The sequence below is a fragment of the Polypterus senegalus genome, chromosome 2 (assembly GCF_016835505.1).
Source record: "Polypterus senegalus isolate Bchr_013 chromosome 2, ASM1683550v1, whole genome shotgun sequence".
Lineage (NCBI taxonomy): Eukaryota > Metazoa > Chordata > Cladistia > Polypteriformes > Polypteridae > Polypterus > Polypterus senegalus.
The window spans coordinates 106,992,222-107,017,794 of NC_053155.1; the positions used below are offsets into that span (position 1 = coordinate 106,992,222).

Sequence of the window (25,573 nt, forward strand, 5' to 3'; positions counted from 1 at the left end):
TTTGGCTTGGGGGTCGGTTTATAAAACGAGTATCGTTTCAGATTCAAGATTTCCAGCGCAATGCCGGTTTTGCCGATGAATGCAGAAGTAAATAATGATGAAACCACAGAGCCATCTTTCAGATGAAGAAGTAACTTTGCATGCCGGTACTTTAAATTAAAGAATTTATTCAAAAAAAGTGTCAAATTAAATGGGGAGTACAGTATAAAATTGTTTCTAGAATAGAATGCCTTTTATTGTCACTATATGCATCTACAATGAGATTAAAAGCAGCTCCTTCAGTGCAGAAAAAAAGTTCTGTAAAGGGCTTGTATGGTTGTTTTTTAGCTTTAGCATAACGCCGGATCTGCGGCCCCGCTTCTGCTTTCTTTCCCTCCTACGTCTGTGTCGTCTCCTAGACCCGACAACAATCCACAGAGAGCCCGCTGGTCTCACTATGTTGTCTGGGATGTTGTGCGTGTGATGAAAAACACTCGAAACAGATGTCTGGCTCTGGACACCGATGTCTATAAGGTTCTGAATGGTGTAGCGGATGTTCGCCGAACCGATCGTGCACAAACAAGGACAAAAAAAAAAAAGTACAAAAACAACAAAAAAGTGCACTGAAAAGGAGAGCCCTGAGCGCTGCAACCATGCGTGCCGCTATGCTACTAGCTTAATCAAGTAGGCTAGGCATTTTTATAACTTTTTGGTTAGTACATTAGAAAAATTATTGGTGTTTTGGTAAATTATGCACATTATATTATATATAAAAAATGGCGGCAGTTTAAAATTCTCGCCGATAAACATTATAAATATACCCAAGAGACACTTTTAAGGAAATTTAGAAAATTTTGCTTGGAGAAGGGGATCGGCTTAAATACCGATCATCGGCAAATACATGTAATTTAGTAAGTAATACCGGGTCGGCCTGTATTCCGGGATCTACGGTAAATGATCTGTAAATCATCACATTTCATTTTTATTTACATTTTACGTAGCATCCCAACTTTTTTGGAAATGGGGTTGTATAATCAAGCTTCACTTTACTTATTCATTTACAATTTACCACTAGTGATTTTCACTCACCCATTTATTTAAAATGTTTATTAAGATTTTATCTGGAGCATGACTTGATCTCTTTAATAATTTGAACTATAACAACTGGACTGACTCCTGACTCCACAAGGTAGCCCACTCTGATGACACAACGACTCCGACTCTAAGCAACTCATGCTGCCACATCCAATATTCATTATCTAAACAAACTAAAATACACTTCATTTTGAAGTATTCTAACAAATAAATTACTACTAGTAACAATCGCCTGCATCAGTTACACATCTTATACTAGCTTTTATGACCATTATACACTTCATTTCCTACACTTATGCAGTTATATAAAAAAAAGTTCCTACATACCTGGAGGATCTGAGAACTCACGAGAATTGTTATCACCATTAGAAAGGAGCTAATGGGGAGGGGGGGAAAAAAAAAAAATCAGTGTTCTCACACCTTAAAGAACATATGTCATTTACATTGAGCAAGGAGAATACCAAGACAGCTGGACATCTACCTGTTCAAAGAGACGAGGGAATCTGGCTTGAATCTGGTGCACAAAATCTTGACCCCTTTCTTGAAGAAGGTACTCACATCTGCAAATAAAATAAATACACCAATAATTATATGCTAAACCATACACTGAGTCAAAGAATCAATGTTATATCATGGTATTATTAAAAACATTCATAATCAAAGTTGCTACCTAAAATATATATGTACAGCAAATTAAATTACTCCAATAAAATCTTAAATTACTCCAATAAAATCCCTCACCTTGGAAACCATTTAGCATGTTCAACCCAAGGATCATCACCTGATTCCCAACATCTAAGTCCACCATCACAACAAAAGCACTTGACATCATCATTACGACCTGAGAAAAAAAAAGTTTAGGTAGATGTAATAACGCGACACATTAAAAAGTCTTCAAAATATTTCTTAACAAGCATTTATTTTGAAGGCTACAACATGAAAACCTATGTTGATTCTAGCAATTTTACGGATGTTGTGAGTGGTACTACAGTGGCAAAGAAATAGTATGTAAACCGTTTAGATATGAATGTATTTATGTATAAAATTGTCTTGAAATATGGTCTGTCAATCTGTTATCTAATAATGTACAAAGTGTTGTGTTTATGATTATTGTGCTTACTGACTACATCACTCAAAAATTGACAGTGTAGGTTGGAAAAAACATGTCAACCATTAGGCTAATGACTTCAAGAAAAGCTATCTGGAGTCAGTAGTTGGCAAGCCTGGAGTTCAACCAATGAAACAATATTGAAGGTGTGGTTTAAAGCTACTTTGACCCATTAAAAAAAAAAAAAACACACACACACAACCACCAACATTTTGAGTTGCTATTCACAAAAAGTATCTGCTGTTGTGAAGCATCTTTCAGAAGAAGGAGATTAAAACTTTACTCCTTTTCATCGTTTCTCACTTTCAATGCATTTCCTCAAGGCTCTGTACATTTCTGTGCATCTTACACTATTATTCCATATATTGTGCTGGATCAAAAATGCCATGTGCATCAGACTGTAAATCCTTCTGAGACTATTCTTTATGTTATTAAACTTTTATCAATAGCAAACAGCAAGACTAGAATAATCCTAAAAACTGCCTAACTATGTTCACAGGGGATTGTGACATCACCAGGTTGTGACTAAGTGTTCATGAGCAATGTTAATTGTAAAGTACACCACCCCACTTGGAGATTATGATCAGGAGTGTCAATGTGCAAAGTCTGCACTATACTGAAATGAACTGTAGAGATGGATCTACGCACAATAAGCTTTCTGTATCCAACACTGGCACGTTTAACATAAGGCTCGTCAATTGTAAAGCACTAGCACTGTCAAACTGCGAACCATTAAACAACTATGCAAAATACTTTAATGAGGCAACTCCATTTGGATGCGTTTTACTTTGCAACAGCCCACAGCTCAGGTCAGGCAGGCGGTCTGGGTGAAATTGATTAAATGGCCAAAGTCCTTCAAGCGTCTGGATATTCATTATCCCACATTTAGACAAACCCTGTAAAAATGGAGATGATTTAGTACTGTAAATACTCCCCAGAGGTGGGCACAATGTAATGCTAAAGGAGTTTAAAAAAAAAACCCACACACACCACAACCTTGGAGTAACAGCTTCAAGACATCATTGGAACAGGTTAACATATCTATTTATGAGTCTACCACATGCACAATACTGACCAGGCGCCAAGGAGGGAGGACAATGCCCTCAATAAAAAAAAACAAAAAAAACTTAGTTTGTCAAAGACCACTTTGCCACCTAACAACAGTATTGGGAAAATGTTAATGTGAACATCACAATTTGGGGCTGCTTTGCTGCTTCATGGCCTAGACAGCTTGCCACCATGGAAGGAAAATGAATCCCCAAGTCTGTCAAGGTATTCTACAGCATAATGTCAGGGTGGCAGCTGAAACTCAGTATAAGTTTGAGTGATGCAGCAAGACAATGACCCTAGACATTGAAGTAAATCTACTACAGAATGGTGTCCAAAAAATAAATCCATCTTTTTAAGCCAACAGAGATGCTATGGAATGACCTCAGGAGAGCCATTCACTCCAAACATCCCAAGAAAATATTACTGGACTTTATCAGTTCTATAAAGAAAAAAGGTACAAAATTTCTCCTAAACATTGCAGCTACCAGAAGCACTTGTTTGAGGTTACTATTAACCAAAAGGAAGTATGATGAGTTACTGAAGGCAAGAGTTCATTTTTTTCCCACAGTATACCGTAAATATTTAATGAGAGGTGTTCAATAAAGCCATAAAAGATTACAAGATTGAGCTATAAGCTTAAAGCATAATGTGTTTGTCACTTAGAAGAAGATCATGATTTACTCCCATTAATCCAGAAAATCAGGCAATTCCAATGGGTTCACATTCTTTTTCTTACCACTGTATGTCCCAAGACAAAACTCTGCCAATACTTTTAGGCCTATGTAATTTTTAAACCAGATACATTTCCATTTAATAAAAAAAGGGGTGGTAGCAAATAATACTTGCAATGCTGGTCATTAACAAGCAAAGAGTAAAATTTTCCTAGTGCAGAAAAGATCTTATATTAGCTTCAATACTTACCAACATAGTAAAAGCCAGCTTTTGCTAGTTGATCAGGGCGTACAGGAATCCTTGTTGGCCAGTTGATGAAAGTAGCTAATCGTTCTTCATAAAGCTGCATGACAGGGTTAGACACACATAGGGGTGTAAGAGGAACATTCTCTGTTCTCTCTCCTCTCATGAAGCGACACTGAGGATAGTGCCTCTGGTGCTCTACAACTGCTCTATCACCTGGTTCCCAGTTACTTAAAGTTCCACCACAAGAAAAACACATTACCCTGTCACTCTGTCCTGTATAGTAAAATCCTGCCTTGGCCAATTCTGAAGGCATTACGTTGCTTACATTCCAGTTTTGGAAAGTGTCCAATCGGTCTTGCTCACGACGCATATTAAGGTTGGAAGAGAGGTTACTGCGGTGACACAAATCTTCAAGACTCCTCAAAGGCATGCTAGAAAATGTGTGACTGAAATAGCTCAACTCATCTTCTATTTGGATTGATGGGGGAGAAGTGGATGTCTGAAGAGCTGAAAGGCTTTGCACAGGTGGAGAAAATGCAGAGTGTGAAGAAGAAAGAAGACTGGCACTGGAAGGGATACCTTGAATGAAAGTGCAGCTGGGGGACTGTCGTCTGTGCCTCTCAGCTGGGCAATCTCCAGGCTGCCAATTTTCCAAAGTAATGTTACAGAGGAAGCACTGCACCTTATCACCAATACCGGTGTAATAAAACCCAGCACGAGCTAGGCTTCTCTCTGAAACACCAACGTTAGCAGGGAACTTAGCAAAGGTGGAAATACGAAATAGTTCAGAGGAATAGTCATAGTGCAAGTCCACAGGTGCACCATTGCGGATCAAGTTCATCATGAAAGGATTTTGTAAGACTTCCATTGTGCAAGAATAAGAAAAGGGGTGTCTATCTGGGAGAGAATTCTGAACTGATGGAGAAACTTTGGAATAATATGATTTACACTGAATTTATGTATATGTCACCTACACACCCTAGTCTGCTAGCAAGATCTCAGCTGTCTGAAATCAGGATGTATAAATTGCTAACAAACCCTCAAGGGTACCAACAAGAAGTAACACCAAATTGAGATTGAAAATAAAATGGTTGAGAATCAGCAACTATTGCCTTACAATTTGTTTCATTTTCTTACAGCATCAAACTGGTCTCAAAGACCATAACTAGTCCTTGTCATATGCCACAGAGTATAAATAAAACAGGGCACCTCAAAAAACACTGAGTATTAGCTACCTGTGACATTAATAGGCATGTTTGACTTTGGCAGCACACCTTTAGACCAGCTGCTTTTCATTCCATCACTTATATATGCAGACACTGGCTTACCATGAGACTTGGCCAATACATTTTTCATGATGTATTTTTTAAAAAATCACTTTAGAACATAGCATCTAAATAAAAAATTTGAAATCTGATAACTACCTGGAGTTTTCCAACTAATTTGTTTTTCTTTTTTAAAACCAGTGTCTTGGTAACATAGCAGGAGACTCTTAGCTCTTCTGCACATTATGTAATGCAAGTCCCACTAATTTTGGTAAAAACACTCAAAGTTTAACAGTTTTAGGATGATCAAATAAAAAGAAAGAGAGAGAAAAAAAAAAAACTTCTCTGGTTTTCCCAGGAAATGTTAAGTGAGTTACATTTTAATTCAGAATTCTCTCCCAAAATAAAGACACCCCCTTTGGTGGATTTTAGCACTCCATGTTTATTGAATTTTTCACACGGAATATTGGAAAAAGAATAATTAATGGAGTCAGCTTTAAATGCTTAAAATAAACTTCCTTTTTCCCCTTCTCTGGCCTCCTTGCAAATCCTGAAACAAACACAAAAAAAATAATTGTTAATTCAATTGTGCAAAAACAGCATTTAGCAACACATTTTATTAAAAGTAAGATCATTCTACAAATCAGAGAAAGCATATGCTATAATACGTTTTAAAAGCTAGGTGTCAATAGAGAGTGTAGACCCATTTAATAAGTTTGTAGCGCGGGACAACACATTGATCTCATGCAGTAACATACAGGATTTACGCTTTTGTCACTTTACAGATGTAACAGGTGACCTTCACATTTTCATTCTTTTTTTTTAGGAATTCTGTGTCAAGTCAGCAGCCACCTAAAAATACACTCTACCTGATATTACACATTGGCCAAGCCAATTAAATTTGCATGGTCAGGGCTTGAAATTCAGCACAGGACTGTGTGTATCCCACCCAAAGTTAGTTATTCCTGCAAATTCTAAATCTTAATGAATGCACAAATTTTCCACAACAATTTTTTAGAAATAATCTCTCTTAATTGCTGCAAGAATAGCCAACATAACTTTTTAAAATTTTATAATTATACCAAATTTGTTACTGGAAAATAATCCTTAACTTTACATTAATTTCTTAAACTGCACCTAATATGTTTAAGGGTTAAGCGAGCCCAGATTAGCATCAGAGGCAAAGCAGGAATCAGCCCTATACATGGTGCCAATGCCTGCTGCTCACACATGCAAACACATTTGACTAATCTGAAACACAAGCTAACCTTATCTGCATCTCTTTGGAAAAATGCAGATGAAAAACAGAAGTACCCAGAGAAAAACATAAATATGGACAAAACATGAAATGTTCATGAAGACAATGTCCAGGTGTGGCAATCAAACTGAACTTACAGTGACAAATATAGCACACAACTATGCCATTTGATATACTAGACTAACACAGCCTTTGTTTAACTTTGCAGCCGAAAAAACAAAAACAAAAACAAAAACCACATGTTGGCGCTATTACGGCAACACCTCACATAAAAGATCACTGCAATTAAAATTAGCGTAAAGCTCAGAAAAGCAGGAATGAAAAGATCAGTCTGGTTTTCGTTATCGGCCAATTTACAGAGAAGTCTTTTTTGATGAAAAAACTAATTTGTTTTGTACGTTTTGACCTACTAACTGTAAATAAGACATGGATTATGCAACATGAGAACATATGGTTGCAATACATGGACATGTTTCATGATACTTGCCAATGTCCAGCACTGGTCACTCATCAATCCCATTAACGAGAATCTCTTATGTAATTTCTCTGAGAAAACAATTTTCTCAGAAACCACTACAAAGCATATGAGGGAAGTAATTTAAAAAAATGACTAGAGGACAACACAAGCTACACCATATTCCTCATTACATCTTTACCAATGTATCCATCATCATACATACACCCTTACTGAAAATAGCAACAAATAAATGACAAACTCAGAGGTAGGATACATTAAAACCATACCCTGATTAGAGACAAATCGAACATTTGACATAAGACAAAACAAGGTACTAAAACCCAAAGTTAAGAATAAGCAACAAGTAAATATTAAAATGAGTAATCAACTAAGAAATGACAAACTGTAGAATGTTAACAGCACAATCATTCAAAATTAAGGAAACCATGTCAGGTTTCCATAAATCTTCACAACAAATGATGCAAGCCAGTAACATTTACAATCAAATAGTGCAACAGAGCATCAAAAACAATTCCAAGAGACAAATGTATGACTTGGAACATAATCTGTGAAATAGAATGCAAACTGTGCAATGAGATGATTGATAAACACAAATGGGTGTATGGAGCACCGGGTCCCAAATTCAATTTGTGGTGGTTTTGAGAAGATATAAGCATAAGGATAATAAAGAATGATAAACTAATTTATCGTACCATCTGCAAATACTAAATTGATTCTGATATTTTCTATTTAGTAACTGAAGAATAAAACTGATTAATGCAAAATACATTTACACAAACTCTTTAAAAATTATTGTGTTACATGCTTGTTTAACAACAGCAGCTTTAAAAATCAGTTCTATCAGCAAGTCACTTTGTCAGGTTTATCACATTTGCTACTTTGAGATGTACTGTATGTGTTTGCCGGAGTTATACTTCACGCGACGCGACGCATGGTGCAGCGGGCACTCCTGCTACGCAAGCGTTGTAGTGTTTATACTTGCGCGCGTACTTTACGTAAATCTGGAGGAATCCACCAGGAGGCAGGGCGAGATATTATCACGGTGAGAACATATTCGGCTTCTCTGTGTTGTGAATTGCCAGGAACACTCATTAAATTCTGATGACCCTTACCGCAATATCTCTGAAAATTATGTTTATTGATTAAATCCATCAATTAAGGGATGTGTACATTCCAGCAAGCATTGGGCACGAGTGAGAAACAATCCCTGGACGAGGCCTCAGCTCATCGATGGGTGAATACAAGCACACACATACACTAGCATCATTTTAGCGGCACCAAATCTTTGGAAGGAAACTGGAGCACAGTGTGGAATACAAGCAGGAAATACCAGCAACATAACTCCCTGCAAGACAGCAGTGCTATCGCTCCACCACCGTGACACCCCCATGTGTGTAATTATTCCCCCCATGTGTGTAATTATTAACAGTATTCATTATTTAAACGAAATTAAAATGTAACAAACTCACTTTAAAGCATTTCATCATGAAAGTGGTATCAAGTACAAATCTAAAGATTCTAAATATGCAGAGAGTTGGAATATCATACATGTCATGTGTTCTGTGTGGTGATCTTTTGCTGCTTGCCGCTGCTGTCAGGTCCAAGAAGCTTGTAGCGATTAAAAACTGGGATGACGTTTACGATGGTCTGCTTAATGATAAAGTAAACTACGAGGTTAAAGTGGACATTTCGCGATTAAAGCCGAAATTTCCACTTTAATCACAAAATACACGTTTTCACTGTGTCCTTTATTTTTTTCTCAGTGGCTGAAGTAAAGCGCTATACTTTATGTTGCTGTTGTTAAAAAAAAAAAAAAAAAAAAGACAGCACAAAAGATGGTATGTGAGACTTTTAAAATGTATCGTGTCATTACGATCGGGAATATGCGATGCTTGAATATAAAAGCACCACAAATGCATCTGTATGTCGGCATTTTGCTTCACCACATCGAAGCATTCATCCCGTAGGATCTGCATAGAGGCTTTCTGTCACATGTAGATAGTAAACAGAGACACTGACGTCATGCTCTTACTTTTAGCACACTGCGCCCCCCGACTTTTTGCTGGTACTGCAACTCGCACACGTGTCTCGCTAATTTCAGAGGACGCGTGAAATGAACGCTGGGAAGGCGTGGCAGCCATGATGCGGGTGCGTACGCGTTCTGAGCGTGAAGTATAAATGAGCCCTTAGAGTACATAGAAGAGGCATTACCTGGTTTATAATAATTAAAAATGGGGGTTGACTCCTAGATGGAGATGCATGGAATCAGTCCTGTCAAATGACTATGAATCTATTTCTTCAAAACTCCTGTAAAACGAACTTTGTTCTGCTGTTTTAAAACTTTCATGTAATTGATCAGACTTTAATTGTGATTATACCTGGGCTAATAATGCAGAAGTAACCATTAAAACTGGAATGGCCTAATCTGCACTACACTTGTTACTTGCAACTGGAGGCTGAATGTCACCAGCTCCTGTACCCTTCTAATGTGTGCTGTATGTGCTTTCACAATGATATTCACATTTTAGCTGTTATACTAACTGACATTACTTTTGCTTCAAAAATACAACAGCACAATCTTGAATTCTACTTTCTACAACTGTGCTGGCAATACAGTTTTCTGCAGATACCTTGGTCTTCCTCTCACATCCCACAAACATGCAGGATGGATTTTGTGATCCATATTTACTGATTTGGGGCCAGTTTAGATTGATATGCTCAATCATGGATCCCTAACCCCAGTTGATTCTTGCATTACGTCCAGTGTAATGGATAACATGGTTAAAAATGCCTGGGTGTACAACTATTATGAAGTGCATTACATTAAAGGACAAATTTCATGCCTTCTGTCCTTTTACTGAGGTTCAGTATCTGCCCTTAATCTCCTTTTCCCATTCGTGATAGTATGTAAAATATGCAAAATCAAACAAATGTTTTTTTTTTCTTCTGTTTGTCAGGTCCAAGGCCCACGTGCTGCCTGAAAGAGTAGGCACTGTGTATATGATTTACAGCTATGGTGTGTTCAGTCACACTTCCTTACCTTTTTTCTATTTTTCCATTCTATGTTGGTACATAAAACACAAGACATCAGAGAGATGAGCTTTTTGTTTATTTGTGACGTTCAAAACACCTGGTACCTTATTCCTCATCACTACTTTTTATGCAATGTACTACATCGAAAGACCATTGAAAATCAAACCAGTTTGATTTTATTGTATCAGAGACGTGGACTAGATGGTCTCAGTCATAGATGGTATGTCACATGAGGCGATCATCTTCAAGAAAGCACACCACCAACTGCCTCCAACTTGCTAAGATTATGTAAATGAAGGCTACAGCCGTAAAGAGGTGGAAAAGTAATCTAATGTTACATGGGCTTAACTCTACTTTTGCAGTTTAATGATGTCGGAGCAATCTGCGAAAGAGAACTCCATAAGTGGAGTCACAAATGTAAACTGAGGTTTTTAAGAAACCAATTTTCTGGCTTATAACAAAATCAATAACTGGGTGTATGATTCCAATCAAGGAAGCTCAATCTTGGGGAGCAACAGCAGTAACTACTGTACCACCCCAGTGACAATGTAAATAGGTATTAAACAGTAAAAGCCACTATACAAAAGAGGTTAACACCACCATAAACTGCAAACCTGTGCAAATTCTATACAGTAACATTAAAATTCAGTCTTCTGGGGCAATGACAAAGCAGCACTATTTTTATTGCCTCAGTGCTGCCCATGCATTTACTAATAACACAAAAGTTACACCAAAGAATGTTACCATTTTGCTAGAATAATGCACAGATCCAGGTGCTGTCTTGCTGCGTGTGGAATGTAAAAACTCTTTGATTCCAGACCAACTCTTTATTTAGTAAGACACTTAACAAATATTGCTCAATGCAGTTGTTAGAGACAGTCTAGTTGAGGCTGGAACCAACCCTGACTAGGCCCCTAAAGCTGGTCCCTAGCTATTACTGGGCACACTCATGCCCAATTATACTAGGACAGTTTCATCTTTTTTAAGTTAAATGGTGACTCTAGTCAGGGTGTGGGTGTTACATACTCATAAAAACAAAACATGATAAACATTCCAACTCCAGGGTGTAACTAGGACAGGATTTCAAGTCAATGACAAAGTCTTTCAAACAGGCTTTTTCCATCTATTAGTCAAACCCCCATTGTAAACCTAACTCCTCATTTGATCATTTGGCTTGTCTCCTTTCTCAACTTACTGTCTCAAGAATTACCATGTGTAGATTCTTTTTCTTATACAAAAATCAGGAAGAGGTTTCCGTTTTCAAGAATTCCAGGAAATTTTAATTAAAACGGACTCACCCAGCTGCTCCTCAAAGTGCACAGTTCACACATTAGTAAAATGAAAATGTTTTAAGTGACCGATTGCTACCCAGGTACAATCTGGACTTCTTTTAATAAATATTATAAAAAAAAAATACATTAAAAAAACCTTTGAATTGAACTGATCAAACCCATCCTAACTCTAGGACCACGCGTTTGTTTAGAAATGTCAGGGACAGGTCGGAGAGCAGAGCAGAACAGAACAGATGCAGGTCTGCATCAACCGATGAATTGCCTCGCTCCGCTGACAGCGCGGTCTGTCTTATAATCGAGACACTAGTCTGAAATAAAACCCGGAGCTGCTACATCACACAGCGCTTTTCATAAGGCATAGGAAATACAGCTTGAAAGAATCAGAAGAGAAGAAGTTATCCGCGTCCTTACCTTTGGTCTTCGTGTGTCAAACGTAACGAAGGCAACCCGCGCGTCTGTAACTATAATCAAAAGTTAAACAAACGTGTAAAATTCCAACAGCATGATCCCACGCGAAGTACAACCTTCAGTCAAGGCGAAAAAGATGAGTCAATCAAAAACCCAGTCCCCATTACACCAATGGCTCCGCCTCAGTCATTTCCTTCTGGGGTTTCATTAAATGACAGAATGAAAGACAAATCAGAAAGAAACTCTTCCGAACATGTAGATCACAAGCAACCAGTCAGGTTGGTAACTGCAACCAAGATGTGCATTTTTTAAATGGAGAAGTCCGTCACGTCAACGGAAAAAAATCCTGACGTCATCAAATAAATTACCAACAATTATTATGTGGCGTGCTATTTTAACGAATAAAACCAGAATGCGTGACTATATATAAAAGGTATATAATTGTTTTCTTTTTCCAGAAAAAAAAAAATAGTCGCCGAGGCGTAGCCACACAAGACGCGTGGCCTCCATTTTGTTCGCTTTCGGGGAGCCGATGTAACTGCGACACGTCAGAATGCCGTCCGCTTTTCATTGTTGGTAAAAGAAAATAAACAACAAAATGCTAGTAAAAGAAACTTTAATTTATAAGCGTTCAGCAAGGTTCGTAAGAGTCGAAGTGTTGCACCACGCAATGAGTGGTGCCGTCGTTAAATCCCGAAATGGCGGAAGCCGATATTTCCTACTAGTTCGGCTTGGATAAATGTAAATGATATACACATTTTTTTTACCTTTGCTAAATAAATATTATTTTATTTTTTGCCAAATAAAGATTATATTTTACCAAATAAAGACGCATCAAATGGTCGCCGTTGCTTAAACCGAATCGAAACTTTCCAATGTGCATTTTTCACAGACTTTATTTCAACTCGGCAGAGTGATAATAACAAAATAAAAATAAATAGCTGGAACTTTTTTACTCGTATGGCTTGATTTTACAGAAATACGTGCTTTTTCTTGGACGCCGTCCTCCCTATATCACGCGGACTTTTGCTTACTCAAAATGAAACGAGATCACGGACTCGCATAAAAATGCAAAAATAAGACCAGCAAATGAAAATTAGTAAACGATGTACGTGGAGAACCTGTGGTTAACATAATAAAGAAATCGTTACCTTAATGCAGCACTGTGGTGTTTCCATGTACGGGAAAAGGAGCGCAAAAATGAACAACTCCGCCCACCGATTGTTGACTGTCTTAGTAAAGAAAATACCGCAGCCTACATGCGTCTGAGATGTGCAATTGCACAAATTTCTGGTCGTGTTTACACGGATCAGTCCACCCATCGGGACAGGGACTAATCGTGGATTTTCCGAAGAAGATTTTACCCGGTCAAAACATTTTTTAGTTCATTTCAGGACGCCGCAGTCCATTATAAACTACACAAATCCATCTGTAACCCAAGCAGGCCCCGCCTAACCAAAATTAAAGCGATAGATAGATAGATAGATAGATAGATAGATATACCTGTGGACTATGACAACAAGCAAAATAAATTCGAGGTATTGGTTAGAGCTGAGCCTAAACTGGACAATATAGGTTAGATGATGGATGGTTTAGTTAGAGCTTGAACAAGGCGGTGAGCTAAAACGGAAGAAACTGACAAAATCGGCTCCTGTGCACGTGAAAGTAGTGGCGATTCAGCACAGTTCATAAAAAAATTAAAACCTGCACTACTGGAAATCTCATAACAGAAAGACACAGAGAGAGATAGGATAAGTTTATCTAGGATCACGTAAGCTACATGTACTTAAAGAAAAAAAAATATGGTTAGCAATGAGCTGAAATGAAAACCTGGGGTTACAGTGGGCTCTCAAGGAAAAAGATTTGAGTGGCACTGGAAACTGACACTGTGATGGGCTGGCGCCCTGCCCGGGGTTTGTTTCCTTCCTTGCGCCCTGTGTTGGCTGGGATTGGCTCTAGCAGACCCCCGTGAACCTGTGGTTAGGATATAGCGGGTTGGATGATGGGTGGATGGATGGAAACTGACATACATGCTAAGAGTTCACAGTGCACGTCAAATAATTAACTGATTGTCGGACACGTGAACTCGCATCTCACTTGACACATGCATTTTCATATTTGATAATGCACTGAAATGAGACTTCCACAGACTACAGCTAATTACTTTATAATGTGAGTGTAGCCTATTTTGGACAGAAATGTGTGTGGCCACGACATGCTTAACTTAACATGCAGCATTTATTTACTATCATTTTCATTTGTCTCAAGCTTTTCTTGGTAAGTGAGGGTCATGGTAGCATCTCCCTGAGCTTTGCTAACCACGTCTCCCTATTCCTAGCAATGGTTGTCTGTCCAGCCTGGGGAGTACCCAGACACTCCCACTGCAAGCCCCTTAAGTATACTCTGGGTCTGCCCCTTGGTGTTTTCCCAGTGAGTCATGCTTTATGCTTCTCCCATGGGAGGCACTCATGAGTATCCTAATATTATGTCGTAGCATCATCAAATGGTTCTTGTGGATCAGGAGAGGCAGCAGTTCAACCACAAAATACTTCTGTATTGCTAAGCTTCTTATCTGCTCACAGACATCAACTCCAGAAACCCTGCCCAGGAACTTAATTTCAGCCACATGTACTTGTGATCTTTTGCTTTCAGTTTTTGCCTAGAGCTTGTGACAATGAACTGACCAGTATATTGACACGTTTTTCAGCAGACTTGGCTCCCTCCTTACTGCCATAGTTCAGTCATAACACTTGTTAAGCTGTTGCTGCTACCTCATCAGTTTGTTGGTCAGTCTCATGATTATCTCTACCCTCACTCATTATCCTACACTTTGGGCAGCTTTTCACTCACCGTCAGAGAGTGTGCAACTCTTTGCCAGCAAGGGACCATCACCTCTGATTTGATAGTGCTTATGCTCATACCATCCACATCACACTCAGCTGTGGACTTTTCCAATGCACACCAGAGATCACTGCCTGATGAGATTAAGAGGACAATATCACCTGCATATTGCAGACATGCAACCTCAAGGTTCATAAAGTTGGTGCCTTTCAAATCTAATCTGCAGCACTGACAAGAGTCAAACATCCATACTGAACAGTCACAATTTAATACCAAGAATGCAAACACACCTCTCATTCTGCAAATACGGTGGCTAAATTGCATGCAGCTGCAAGAAATCTCATACCCCTATAGCACCTCCAATAATACACCAAGGGGTACATGCTCATAATCTTCTTCCACGTCCACAGAGCAAATGTAATTGTGTTCATGAAGGCAACAGCAGTTCAGAGCATGATGCCAAGAGATAAACTGTATTTTTCTTGAGCAAGTAAGTTGAGTGTAACTTCATCTAAAGCAAATGAACAAACTGCAAAGCAACAGATAAAAAAGTATCCCTACACGATTGTACGTATGTGAGCTGTAGCAACCAAAACCAAACTGAGATAATAGTAGACAAGGTCATAATACCAGCAGTGAGGATATGCTCTTTGTTTTAACAGTAAACAGCACAGCCACAAACTGTTCTATTTAAAACAGACATTGTGTCATTGTCTGATTCATCCTTCTACGTTCTGTCCTTTTGGGAGAACACTGTGTGCTGCAGAGGAATTCCATTAGTGAACTTTAAACTTCAAAAGATACTTATGTTTTTTTGGCTATGCATATTGTATATTTATTTATTGTTTTGATCCAGTATTGTAGTCTTAATGTTGTATTCTTTGCTCTTTGGCAGGTTCTTGTCTCCACATTTTTTTTCTTTTTTCTTATGAATGGTATCTTCCACTCTGACTTCATAAGATTTGGTCTCCATTTTTTTGCCAAAAGACTATGTCTTTATGTTTGGAAATATGTGCAAAGATGGGTCCTGATTCAGTATTACGTGCAACATTTGAACGCTGTGCGAGCTAGCTTGCTCCTCTCTTCACTTATATCTTTAACCCGTGTCTTACACAATACATTGTTCCAGAGTGCTTTAAGTCCTCTGTTGTTATTCCAGTTCCCAAAAAAAACAGAAAATAGGCTGCCTAAATCATTGAAGTTTCACTGCACTTACATCATTTCTAATGAAAATATGTATTTACTTATCCATTTGACATCTGTTAATGCTCCTCATCTTGACACACATCGATTTACATATAAACTAAATAGGTCTGCAGATAAAACAGGGGTCTGCATGTTGTGCTAGAGCATCTGGACTATGAAGGAACTTACATCAGCATTTTGTATATACTGAACTGAATGCTTCCATCTGTTAATGCCTTTAAAATTTTTTGACAAACAGGAAGTCATATGTTCAGATGGCTCTTACTTCTCAGACTGTCTCCACATTAGAAGAGGTACCCCTCAAAACTGTGTACATCCCCCTATTCTTATCCCTGTACACCAATAACTGTAAGTCCACAGACCCTTCAGTAAAAATCAATGACACCACCATCATTGGACTGATTACTAATGGAAATGAAACAGCATACAGAAAGGAGATGACTCATCTTTTGTCTTGGTGTGCCACAAATAACTTGGTACTCAGTACCATAAGACACAGGAAATGGTAATTGACTTTCAGAAGTAGCAGTTACAACCCCTCCTGCTTGAAATGAATAATTGTACAGCCAAAATGGTGCAATCCTTCAAATTTATGGGCACAAATACTCTCAGCTGGGACATGAACACCACTTCCATCACTAAGAAGACTCAGCTGCAGATGTATCCTCCATACCAACTAAAGAAATTAAATATGGCCCAGCCCATCCAGTACAATTCAACAAAGCATTATTGTGATCACATTCTCCATTGTTGTCTGATCTGGTTCAGCTACAGTCCACTCTAAAAATAAATTACACCATGTTGTGAGGTCTGCTGAGAAAATAATAGGCTGTGCTTTGCAATCTGTTGCAGAACTGCATGTATTTAGTGTCATAAACCATGTCAAAATGATCATCACTGACTCAGTCTCACCAATGTTCCAAACATTTGTTTCAAAAACTACCCCTCAGGTAAATGCTTTAAGTCAGCTAAATCTAAGACTAAGAAATACCTAAACCATTTCTTTCCCAGAGCCAGAGCCCACACAAACCTGTAATTTAGCCTGTCTTCCTCGTCTATTCATGTGTTCTTCCATATATGAAGGTGTGTGTGTTTGCATATGCAAATGTATGCATGTGAATGTGCATACTCACTTTACATACACACTTTCAATTGCATATCTCTTTTATAATTGCATTCTCCTGCAACAGTTTATAATATATACATTCACTCATACTGGACTAGTTTAGAGTCATAGGTCAGTGATGAGAGAAGTACAAACAGCCTCTGGAGAAACCCCAACAAATACTGGGAGAAAAGGCTGTCTTCACGAGTGGTGAAAGGACCAGGTATTGGAATGAGGTCCCTAGAGGTCTATGGTGGTTAGAAGTTACGTGCATTGAAATCCTCCATAAGAAAGAGTGAAAAAAGCTCCTTAGTCTATAAGAATATTCTTGTCACTGAATAAGCCAAGTCATTCATTTCTTTTAGTTTTTCCAATGCCCTTAGCACTATTGCATTAGAGGTTTAACTACTGGAGTGGGCTTTCCATTTTGTAATGTAAAGCTGTTGCAAAACAAATATTAAATGATTCAATATTAAACTTGTATACATATAACACTTTACTATTTCTTTAAGAAGACAATTGTCCAGCACCTTCACACCTAAAAGGGTTTTGCAGAGACAGTGTCTAGTCTACTGCCCTTTACCTCTGAATACTGAGCTAAGCTTCCTTACATGGGCAGGTTTAAATAGGAGCTGCTTTGGCATTTAAATCAAAGTGTCTGTTTTGTTCCAGTAGAAGATCATTTACAAAGTAAGACTTTAATGCGGTGCCCTGACATTTAAGAGATGATTTCTTTGTAACCAATTGTTTAGTGGGCTGAGAACCAATAAAATTCTTATTGAATTACTCATACTGTTGCTTGTAAAGATGGTATACTCTTTGGTTGCATTGCAGTCCACTTTGTTTGGCTGTGGTCATACTGATGACTAAAAGCAGCAGTTTTATTTTTTATTTTTTTTCTCCTGCAGGGCTTAGAACTTTAAGGCCACATCACATATCTCATCTTCTCCAATGTTTTCAGTTATGGCCTTCATTTATTTAATTTTAGCCAGCTGGAGGCAGTCGGTGGGACACTTCCGTGAAACCAGTCACGTAATGTGACATGTCCAGCAACTCACTCCAACAAGCTGGTGACTTTTTCCAAATAAATTAAACAAGTTTGATTTTGTCTTTAGTTTTAAGGGTAGGCTCTGTGTGCATGAGATCTGACAACCAATAAATGCTAATCTTGAAATACAATGAATATCAGGAATAAGAAATACAGGGGCTGTGGACCTCATGAACAGAAGAGACACTTATCTACCTGCTGTCTCATGTTTTACATACCATGACAAAATGGAAAAAAGAAAAAAAAAAGCATAGAGATTGCAGCTGAACTTGCCATAATTTCTAACCCTTCTTACCGTGCTAACTTTATCTGGCAGCACACTATTGGCCGTCACAAAAGTGGGCAAGCATGCCTGTGCTGGAAGGTCACCTTGAAGTCAGTAAATTTGACATGGCCAGCGATTTTCAGTCATTTTAACTGAGATAAGCAACAGCAGTTGGCAGGTCTGACATATATTAAAACTAGAAGTCGTGTAATATGACATTGGCATTAGGACAGGAGGCTGCATCACATCTGCTTATGGCAGCAGCTCGGACTGTTAAGAAATGCAGAAGGTGATGAAGGTGTCACAGAATACTCCCAGCACAGAGCAGCCTTCTGTTCATGATACTGTATATACAACACTCATTGTCTTCGAAAGGCAAACAGAATGATTAAAGACCTCAGCCATTCAGCAGAGTTGCTTATCTTACTCCTCCCTTCTGCAAAAATGTACACGGCTGTTGGCATTCACGCCAGTAGGTTAGGGAGCAGTTTCTATCTAAGTTATAAGGTTGCTGAACAGTCAGTCATAAGAACAAAAATTGTAATATGACAAATAGTGTGCATAAATATATAATATTTGCGAATACATATATATATATATATATATATATATTGCATGTTATGTGTTTTGTGTGTGTGCATCTTTTGTTTGTATTATTTTCAACTGTTCCTAGGAGACATGGAAGTAAGAATTTAATTGTACTAAATACACATGACAATAAACTTGACTTGGCAGGATCTGTCCAATCATTGACTCTATAACACTCTACCTGGATATGTTTGCTGTTAACACTAAAGGGTATCCCACTTCTAACACCAATGTAATAGGTTTTATCTTCAACCTCTCCTTGAACAGCTTTCTTGCTGACTGGCAATACAATTAGTAATTTAGCCTAAATGAACATTCTTGTAGCATAGGAAGGTATTAACTATTGGGTGATGAAGACACTACACTGCTCTTTTCAGAATTTCGTTTCTTAAATAAGAGTCATAGTTCCATTTAACCTGCATTTTTGGAATTGCTTTTGATATGATTCTTATACATAATAATATAAACCTCCATGTTAATAAAGATTCAGCCTGTGAAGCAAATGTTGCAACTAACCTAACCTAAATGTTGCAACTAACCAAAACAACATATCCTGTTTTGACATGCTAAGAAAATTTAACCTATTTAGTACTGAACAGAGGAAGGCTATGGGTCCTCAGCCAGCTCTTCAGAATCCTTAAAAACATCCATAAAGTTGATACACCTGAACTCATTCATTTAAACAATGTATCTCAATCTTGAGGACACAGATCTAAATTAAGAGGAAAGTCAATCAGGACGGACACCGGGAATAAGAATGTATGTGGAATAAACAATACACTCATGAACTGAAGCAGAAACGTGACAACTTTTAAAAAGTATCTCTATGAGAAATGGGATTCCACAACTATTGGCTGACCTAATGAGTGATTAGCACTGCTGTCACACAGCTTAAGAGTCCTGTGTTCAAATCCAGACACTGTCAATGTGAAGTTTATATGTGATTATATGTTTGCATTGGCTTTCTTCTGACATCATAAAGATGTGCATTAGGAGAACTGTAAAGTAAAACTTGCTTTGGTATTAGTGAGTGTGGTAAAAGTTGACTGTTGTCCAACTGCTTCCTGCTTTTCTCATGATGCTACTGGGATGGATTCCAGTGCCCATGACCACAAACTAGATGAAGATGTTTCGACAATGGATTGGTGAATTGAATGGAAGAAAGTAAGCTGACTGGCCAATCAATATGTATTTTGATATGCAAAATCACATTATATTTACAGATCCTAGCATTTTTCCAGCTACATCCATTACCGGGTTAATAAGAGTCATATAGTATTAATACATACTGCTGTTGTTTTTACAGAGATAAATGTCAGAAGCTTTATCCTTATAAAATGCATCTTTTTAATCAGATCAACACCACATTCAGTACTGGCAAAATGCTAACTCATTGCTGTGATAATTCTCATTGTGTTCTTTCCGCATATGAGTCTAGAAAAATTCAATTTCTTTTTGTGTTTTAACTAGCTCTTCTTGTAAATGTATTGGTTTAAAAAAAGTTTCTGCTCAACACTAATTATGAAAAATAGAAATAAGTATAATAACACATAAGTAGGGCTACATGGGGAAGAACCATTCAAATGGGGAAAGCAGGTAGCTTAGCATACATCTAAAGAGTGGCACCGCAACAATTCATTTTGTCCCAATGGTAACTTTTTGCATGCATACAGTTTTGTGTCAAATCTGTTCTTTAAGGTCAATACTTTTTGTATAAACCCATTATTTTAAACTGCAGTAGGCACTATTTTAAATATTTCAAAAAATCTGTCTTTAATGGGAGTTAGCAAATGTTATTGATACTCTTGTTTATGACTCCTCAGCTTCAGTCCTTCCTGACCCTCTTTCATATGTAACTTGTTTTTTCCTGTTCATCCACTCACTTGACAATACAGCCAAATATTACTTTTCTAACTTTCATTTCTGTGTTTTTCAATGTGGAAATAACCTCTACTTGTTTTAGCTTTACAATAATTATTATTCATATTAACACTCATTGTTTAAACTACAAATATGTCTCAGTCGTCTATTGTTGTTAACAACGTTCACACGGCAATACATTGTTAATCTTGTCACTGTGTAACTTGAGACTGTTGATCATGGTATCATCATTCTTCTCCAACATCTCTTGAATATTGGGAACTTTTCTGTTTCTCTAGGAATAGTTTGACTGCTATTTCACTGGAGAAAAGCACATATTATTTTATGAAAATCATTGGTCCAGTCTTCTTTTTGACTGGTATATTATCCTTTGGCAGCATGGACGTGGAGTGCTGCTTCACAGCTCCAAGGTCCCCGGTTCAGCTTCCATGCTAACCAAAGTTTCAAATAGTCCAGTATGACTTAGTGTCAGTGTATACGTTAGTCCTTCCTTCCATTTAATCTTAAGTGGACATTCAAGTCTCCACTCCATTTTGGTCCTATGTCCTTCTAATGATCTTATTTTTTGGCATATTTTATGAGTCAGCACTGCTACTCACCTTGAACATGACATACAGTAACAACATTTCCATAGTAAAATTCTGTATCCAAACAGGAATGTAATACAGTGAGGCATTTTTCTTCCCTGTAAGAAACATTTCATTGTTGCTATTTGGTTAAGTAGCCACATAAAGGAGAAAGAGAGAAAAGCACAGATGAACAAATACAAACAGCAAGTAGATTTTTACAGGAAAGATTTTTTACAGAAATAGTTTTGTGGGGAGGTGACAAGGGTTCAAATCATGTCCTAGCCACTGTCAGTGTAGGGTTTGTACAAATTTTTTTTGGCCCCAGGAACCTATCATCCTCCCAATACCAAAGATACAATAAGTGGGCTAGACTAGTGCTAAACTGGCCCAGTGTGGGTTTGTATTTTAGCATGGCCCGCAAGCAACTGGCATTCTGTAAATGAGCTTAAAATGGGGCACACAATTTGAAAAATTACGAACGTCATATTCAAATTTGAAAATTCAAGTATATTTAGATCTAATCTTTACCTACTTCTAGGCAATGTATTTCTCTTTAGCAATTAAAGGTTACTGGAGTTTTTCTCAGGGATTTTACCACTAAGTTTCCAGTAATCAAATGGAGCAAAGGAAAAGGAATAAGCAATACATCAGATATGCTCATTTGTGTTCTGCATTAAATAAAATGTAGTTCTGTACATTAATACATTCTTGTATACATGGCCCTTTAGGCAGCAGTGCACTACATGCTGGTTAGACCTGCAAGTATGAATTTCACTGCACACTTTGCCCATGACAATATCACTACTAGCACCACTTGCCTTTTGACAAGTGCTGTCAGGAAACTGTTGGATAGGAGATTAATAATGAGGATAAGAGATGTGTGCATTGATGTACTGTCCAGTGTTAGTTCCTGCCTTGTGCCCAGTGCTGCCAGGTTAAGCTGCAGCTCCAGTGACTCTGAACTGCATTATGTACGTTTAAAAAAATAATTAAGTTGCAACTTTTTTTTATTTTATACAATTCAGTGTGTGTCTATTGTATTCTACGCCCAGCTTTAAACGTGCTGTTTGTTCTGGAGGATAAAATCAATCAAGAGGCTTCAATCTGCCTCTACTATAATTTTTTAATTTTACTAAAACTAACTGCCAAGGACTATATTTTATTTTATTCACATGTCTATGTAAATCAAAATCTACAAATATTAACTGTTCGTAACTCAACAAAATTATTAATGGATAAATGAATTCTTCTTGGAGGATGGAGCAGTATATACAGTTGAGGGGGATGCCCTAAAGGAAGTGCACCTCACAAGGAGACTAAACACATCATTGGTAAGTAAGTGGATTTACCAAAGGTGTGCCAGCCTCCAAATATCCCAGGAACACCAGTGTGTTGTTCGTACCAAAGCAAGTGAGTCAGTTTCTGGAGTACTAAAGAGTGACTGGCAAGGTAAGCATTCTTTATAAGTACTGGTTTGGATAGGAATTGTGTTGTTGTATATATATAAACGTCTATGTGGCAGTCTGTCTGTCTGTCCAGCCCAGTTGGCTCCGTTATCTTCGATTAGATTTAAATCATGACAAGGTGCCCCCTATTTAATGAGTCAGAAGAAGAAAGAAGTGTGAGGCTACATCATGAAGCTGAAAGAAAGCGACTTCATCACCAAAGTGAAACTGCAGAGGAAAGAGAAACTTGTCAGCCACTAATGCACAAGTAATCCGATTGATTGATTGAAGTGCCAGAATCGCTGATATGCCATGGTTATATTAATAATGAAATATTTGGAGTCAGAATATCTAAGTACATGCCACAGTCCTTTGCCAAGCAAGCCATTCTGTGCCCAAAAATGATGTCGTTGAACGACTTAACAATCAAGTAATTGACATCATTGATGGTGAGCATGTTACTCATATAAGTGATGACTCCATTGTAACTGATGACGACCAGGAAAGACACAACTTTCCTGTGGATTTTTTGAACAACATTACACCATCTGAAATGCCAAATCATAGTCTTACGTTGAAAGCAATAAATAGATAGATAGATAGATAGATAGATAGATAGATAGATAGATAGATAGATAGATAGATAGATAGATACTTTATTAATCCCAAGGGGAAATTCACATAATCCAGCAGCAGTATACTGATACAAAAAAAATAATATTAAATTAAAGAGTAATAAAAATGCATGTAAAAACAGACAGTAACTTTGAATAATGTTAGCGTTTACCCCCCTGGGTGGAATTGAAGAGTCGCATAGTGTGAGGGTGGAACAATCTCCTCAGTCTGTCAGTGGAGCAGGACAGTGACAAAAGTCTGTCGCTGAAGCTGCTCCTCTGTCTGGAGATAAAAATATTCAGTGGATGCAGTGGATTCTCCATGATTGACAGGAGTTTGCTTAGCGCCCGTCGCTCTGCCACAGATGTTAAACTGTCCAGCTTGATTACTACAATAGAGCCTGCCGTCCTAACAAGTCTGTCCAGGTGTGAGGCGTCCTTCATCTTTATGCCGCCTCCCTAGCACACCACCACATAGAAGAGAGCACTCGCCACAACCGTCTGGTAGAACATCTGCAGCATCTTATTGCAGATGTTGAAGGACCTTCTAAGAAAGTATAGTCGGCTCTGTCCTTTCTTACACAGAGCATCAGTATTGGCAGTCCAGTCCAATTTATCATCAACTAGCAGAATACCCGCGCTTTACAGCGGAGAAGTAGTGTGTTAAAGAAGTTATGAAAAAGAAAAGGAAACATTTTAAAAATAACCTAAGATGATTGACAATGTAATTGTTTTGTCATTGTCATGAGTGTTGCTGGCATATATATATATATATATATATATTTATATACAGTATATACACACAGACACACACACACATATATAAACATATATATACATATACACATATATATATATATATATCCATCCATTTCCTAACCCGCTGAATCCGAATAGGGTCACGGGGGTCTGCTGGAGCCAATCCCAGCCAACACAGGGCACAAGGCAGGAACCAATCCTAGGTAGGGTGCCAACCCACCGCAGGACACACACAAACACACCCACACACCAAGCACACACTAGGGCCAATTTAGAATCGCCAATCCACCTAACCTGCATGTCTTTGGATTGTGGGAGGAAACCGAGCGCCGGAGGAAACCCACGCAGACACGGGAGAACATGCAAAGTCCATGCAGGGAGGACCCGGGAAGCGAACCTGGGTCTCCTAACTGCGAGGCAGCAGCACTACCACTGCGCCACCGTGCCACCCTATAATTAATATATATATATATATATATATATATATATATAAATATATATATATATATAAATATATATATATATATATATATATATATATATATATATATATATATATATATATATATATATATATATATATATATACACATACTGCGGTGGGTTGGCACCCTGCCTGGGATTGGTTCCTGCCTTGTGCCCTGTGTTGGCTGGGACTGGCTCCAGCAGACCCCCGTGACCCTGTGTTCTGGTTTAGCAGTTTGGATAATGGATGGATGGATGGATATATATATATATATATACATATATACACCTATATATACACAGTTATATATATATACATATATATATATATACACAGTTATATATATATACATATATATATACAAATACATATATATATACATATATACATATACATATCAATATATATATACATATATACACATATACATATCTACATATATACTGTATATACACATATATATACAAATCTACATATATATCTACATATATATATTAGGTGGGACTCGATTAAAAAATTAATCCAATTAATTAGAGGCTGTGTAAGAATTAATCTTGATTAATCGTATGTAATCGCACACGTAAATTTGCCCCAAATCGCAAATGTTTTTTTTTAATTTAAAAGGGTTTTAGTGGGTGACAGAATCAAATAATAGACATGGACATGAATATTGTAAACTTAAGCTGTTTTAATTTCTGAAAAAAATGCCTTTAAACTGCATTTGAATTCAAAACAATAACAAAAATATCATCCCTGGCTAAAATTGGGCAGACTTAAAAATAAAGTGGTAGTTTAAGTACTTTAAGTACATTTGCAGAATGGTATTGTCTTTAAATAATAATAACCAAAATTTCAACTTAAAGTGCAGTTTTTCTTCTTAAAAATAAGTCAGAAACATAAAA

At 37.6% G+C, this 25,573-nt stretch overlaps 1 protein-coding gene and 1 long non-coding RNA gene across 4 annotated transcripts in view; one reads left to right on the forward strand and one right to left on the reverse strand.

Moving 5' to 3' along the window:
* birc2 (baculoviral IAP repeat containing 2) overlaps positions 1-13,294 on the reverse strand; it is a 30,671-nt gene extending 17,377 nt beyond the window's left edge. Inside the window, exons 1-5 of one of the 3 annotated variants that reach the window (XM_039744331.1) lie at positions 13,036-13,294; positions 4,154-5,965; positions 1,816-1,915; positions 1,556-1,634; positions 1,402-1,450 (exon numbers count right to left, since the gene is read on the reverse strand). In XM_039744331.1, the coding sequence (XP_039600265.1) occupies positions 1,402-1,450; positions 1,556-1,634; positions 1,816-1,915; positions 4,154-5,018 (1,093 nt within the window). In that variant the 5' untranslated portion in view covers positions 5,019-5,965; positions 13,036-13,294. Of the gene's footprint in view, positions 1-1,401; positions 1,451-1,555; positions 1,635-1,815; positions 1,916-4,153; positions 5,966-11,887; positions 12,196-13,035 lie in introns of those variants that run through there. The other 2 variants (XM_039744330.1, XM_039744332.1) reach the window with 2 other exon arrangements.
* LOC120523237 overlaps positions 1-25,573 on the forward strand; it is a 268,628-nt gene that overhangs the window by 44,262 nt on the left and 198,793 nt on the right. The window lies entirely within an intron of this gene.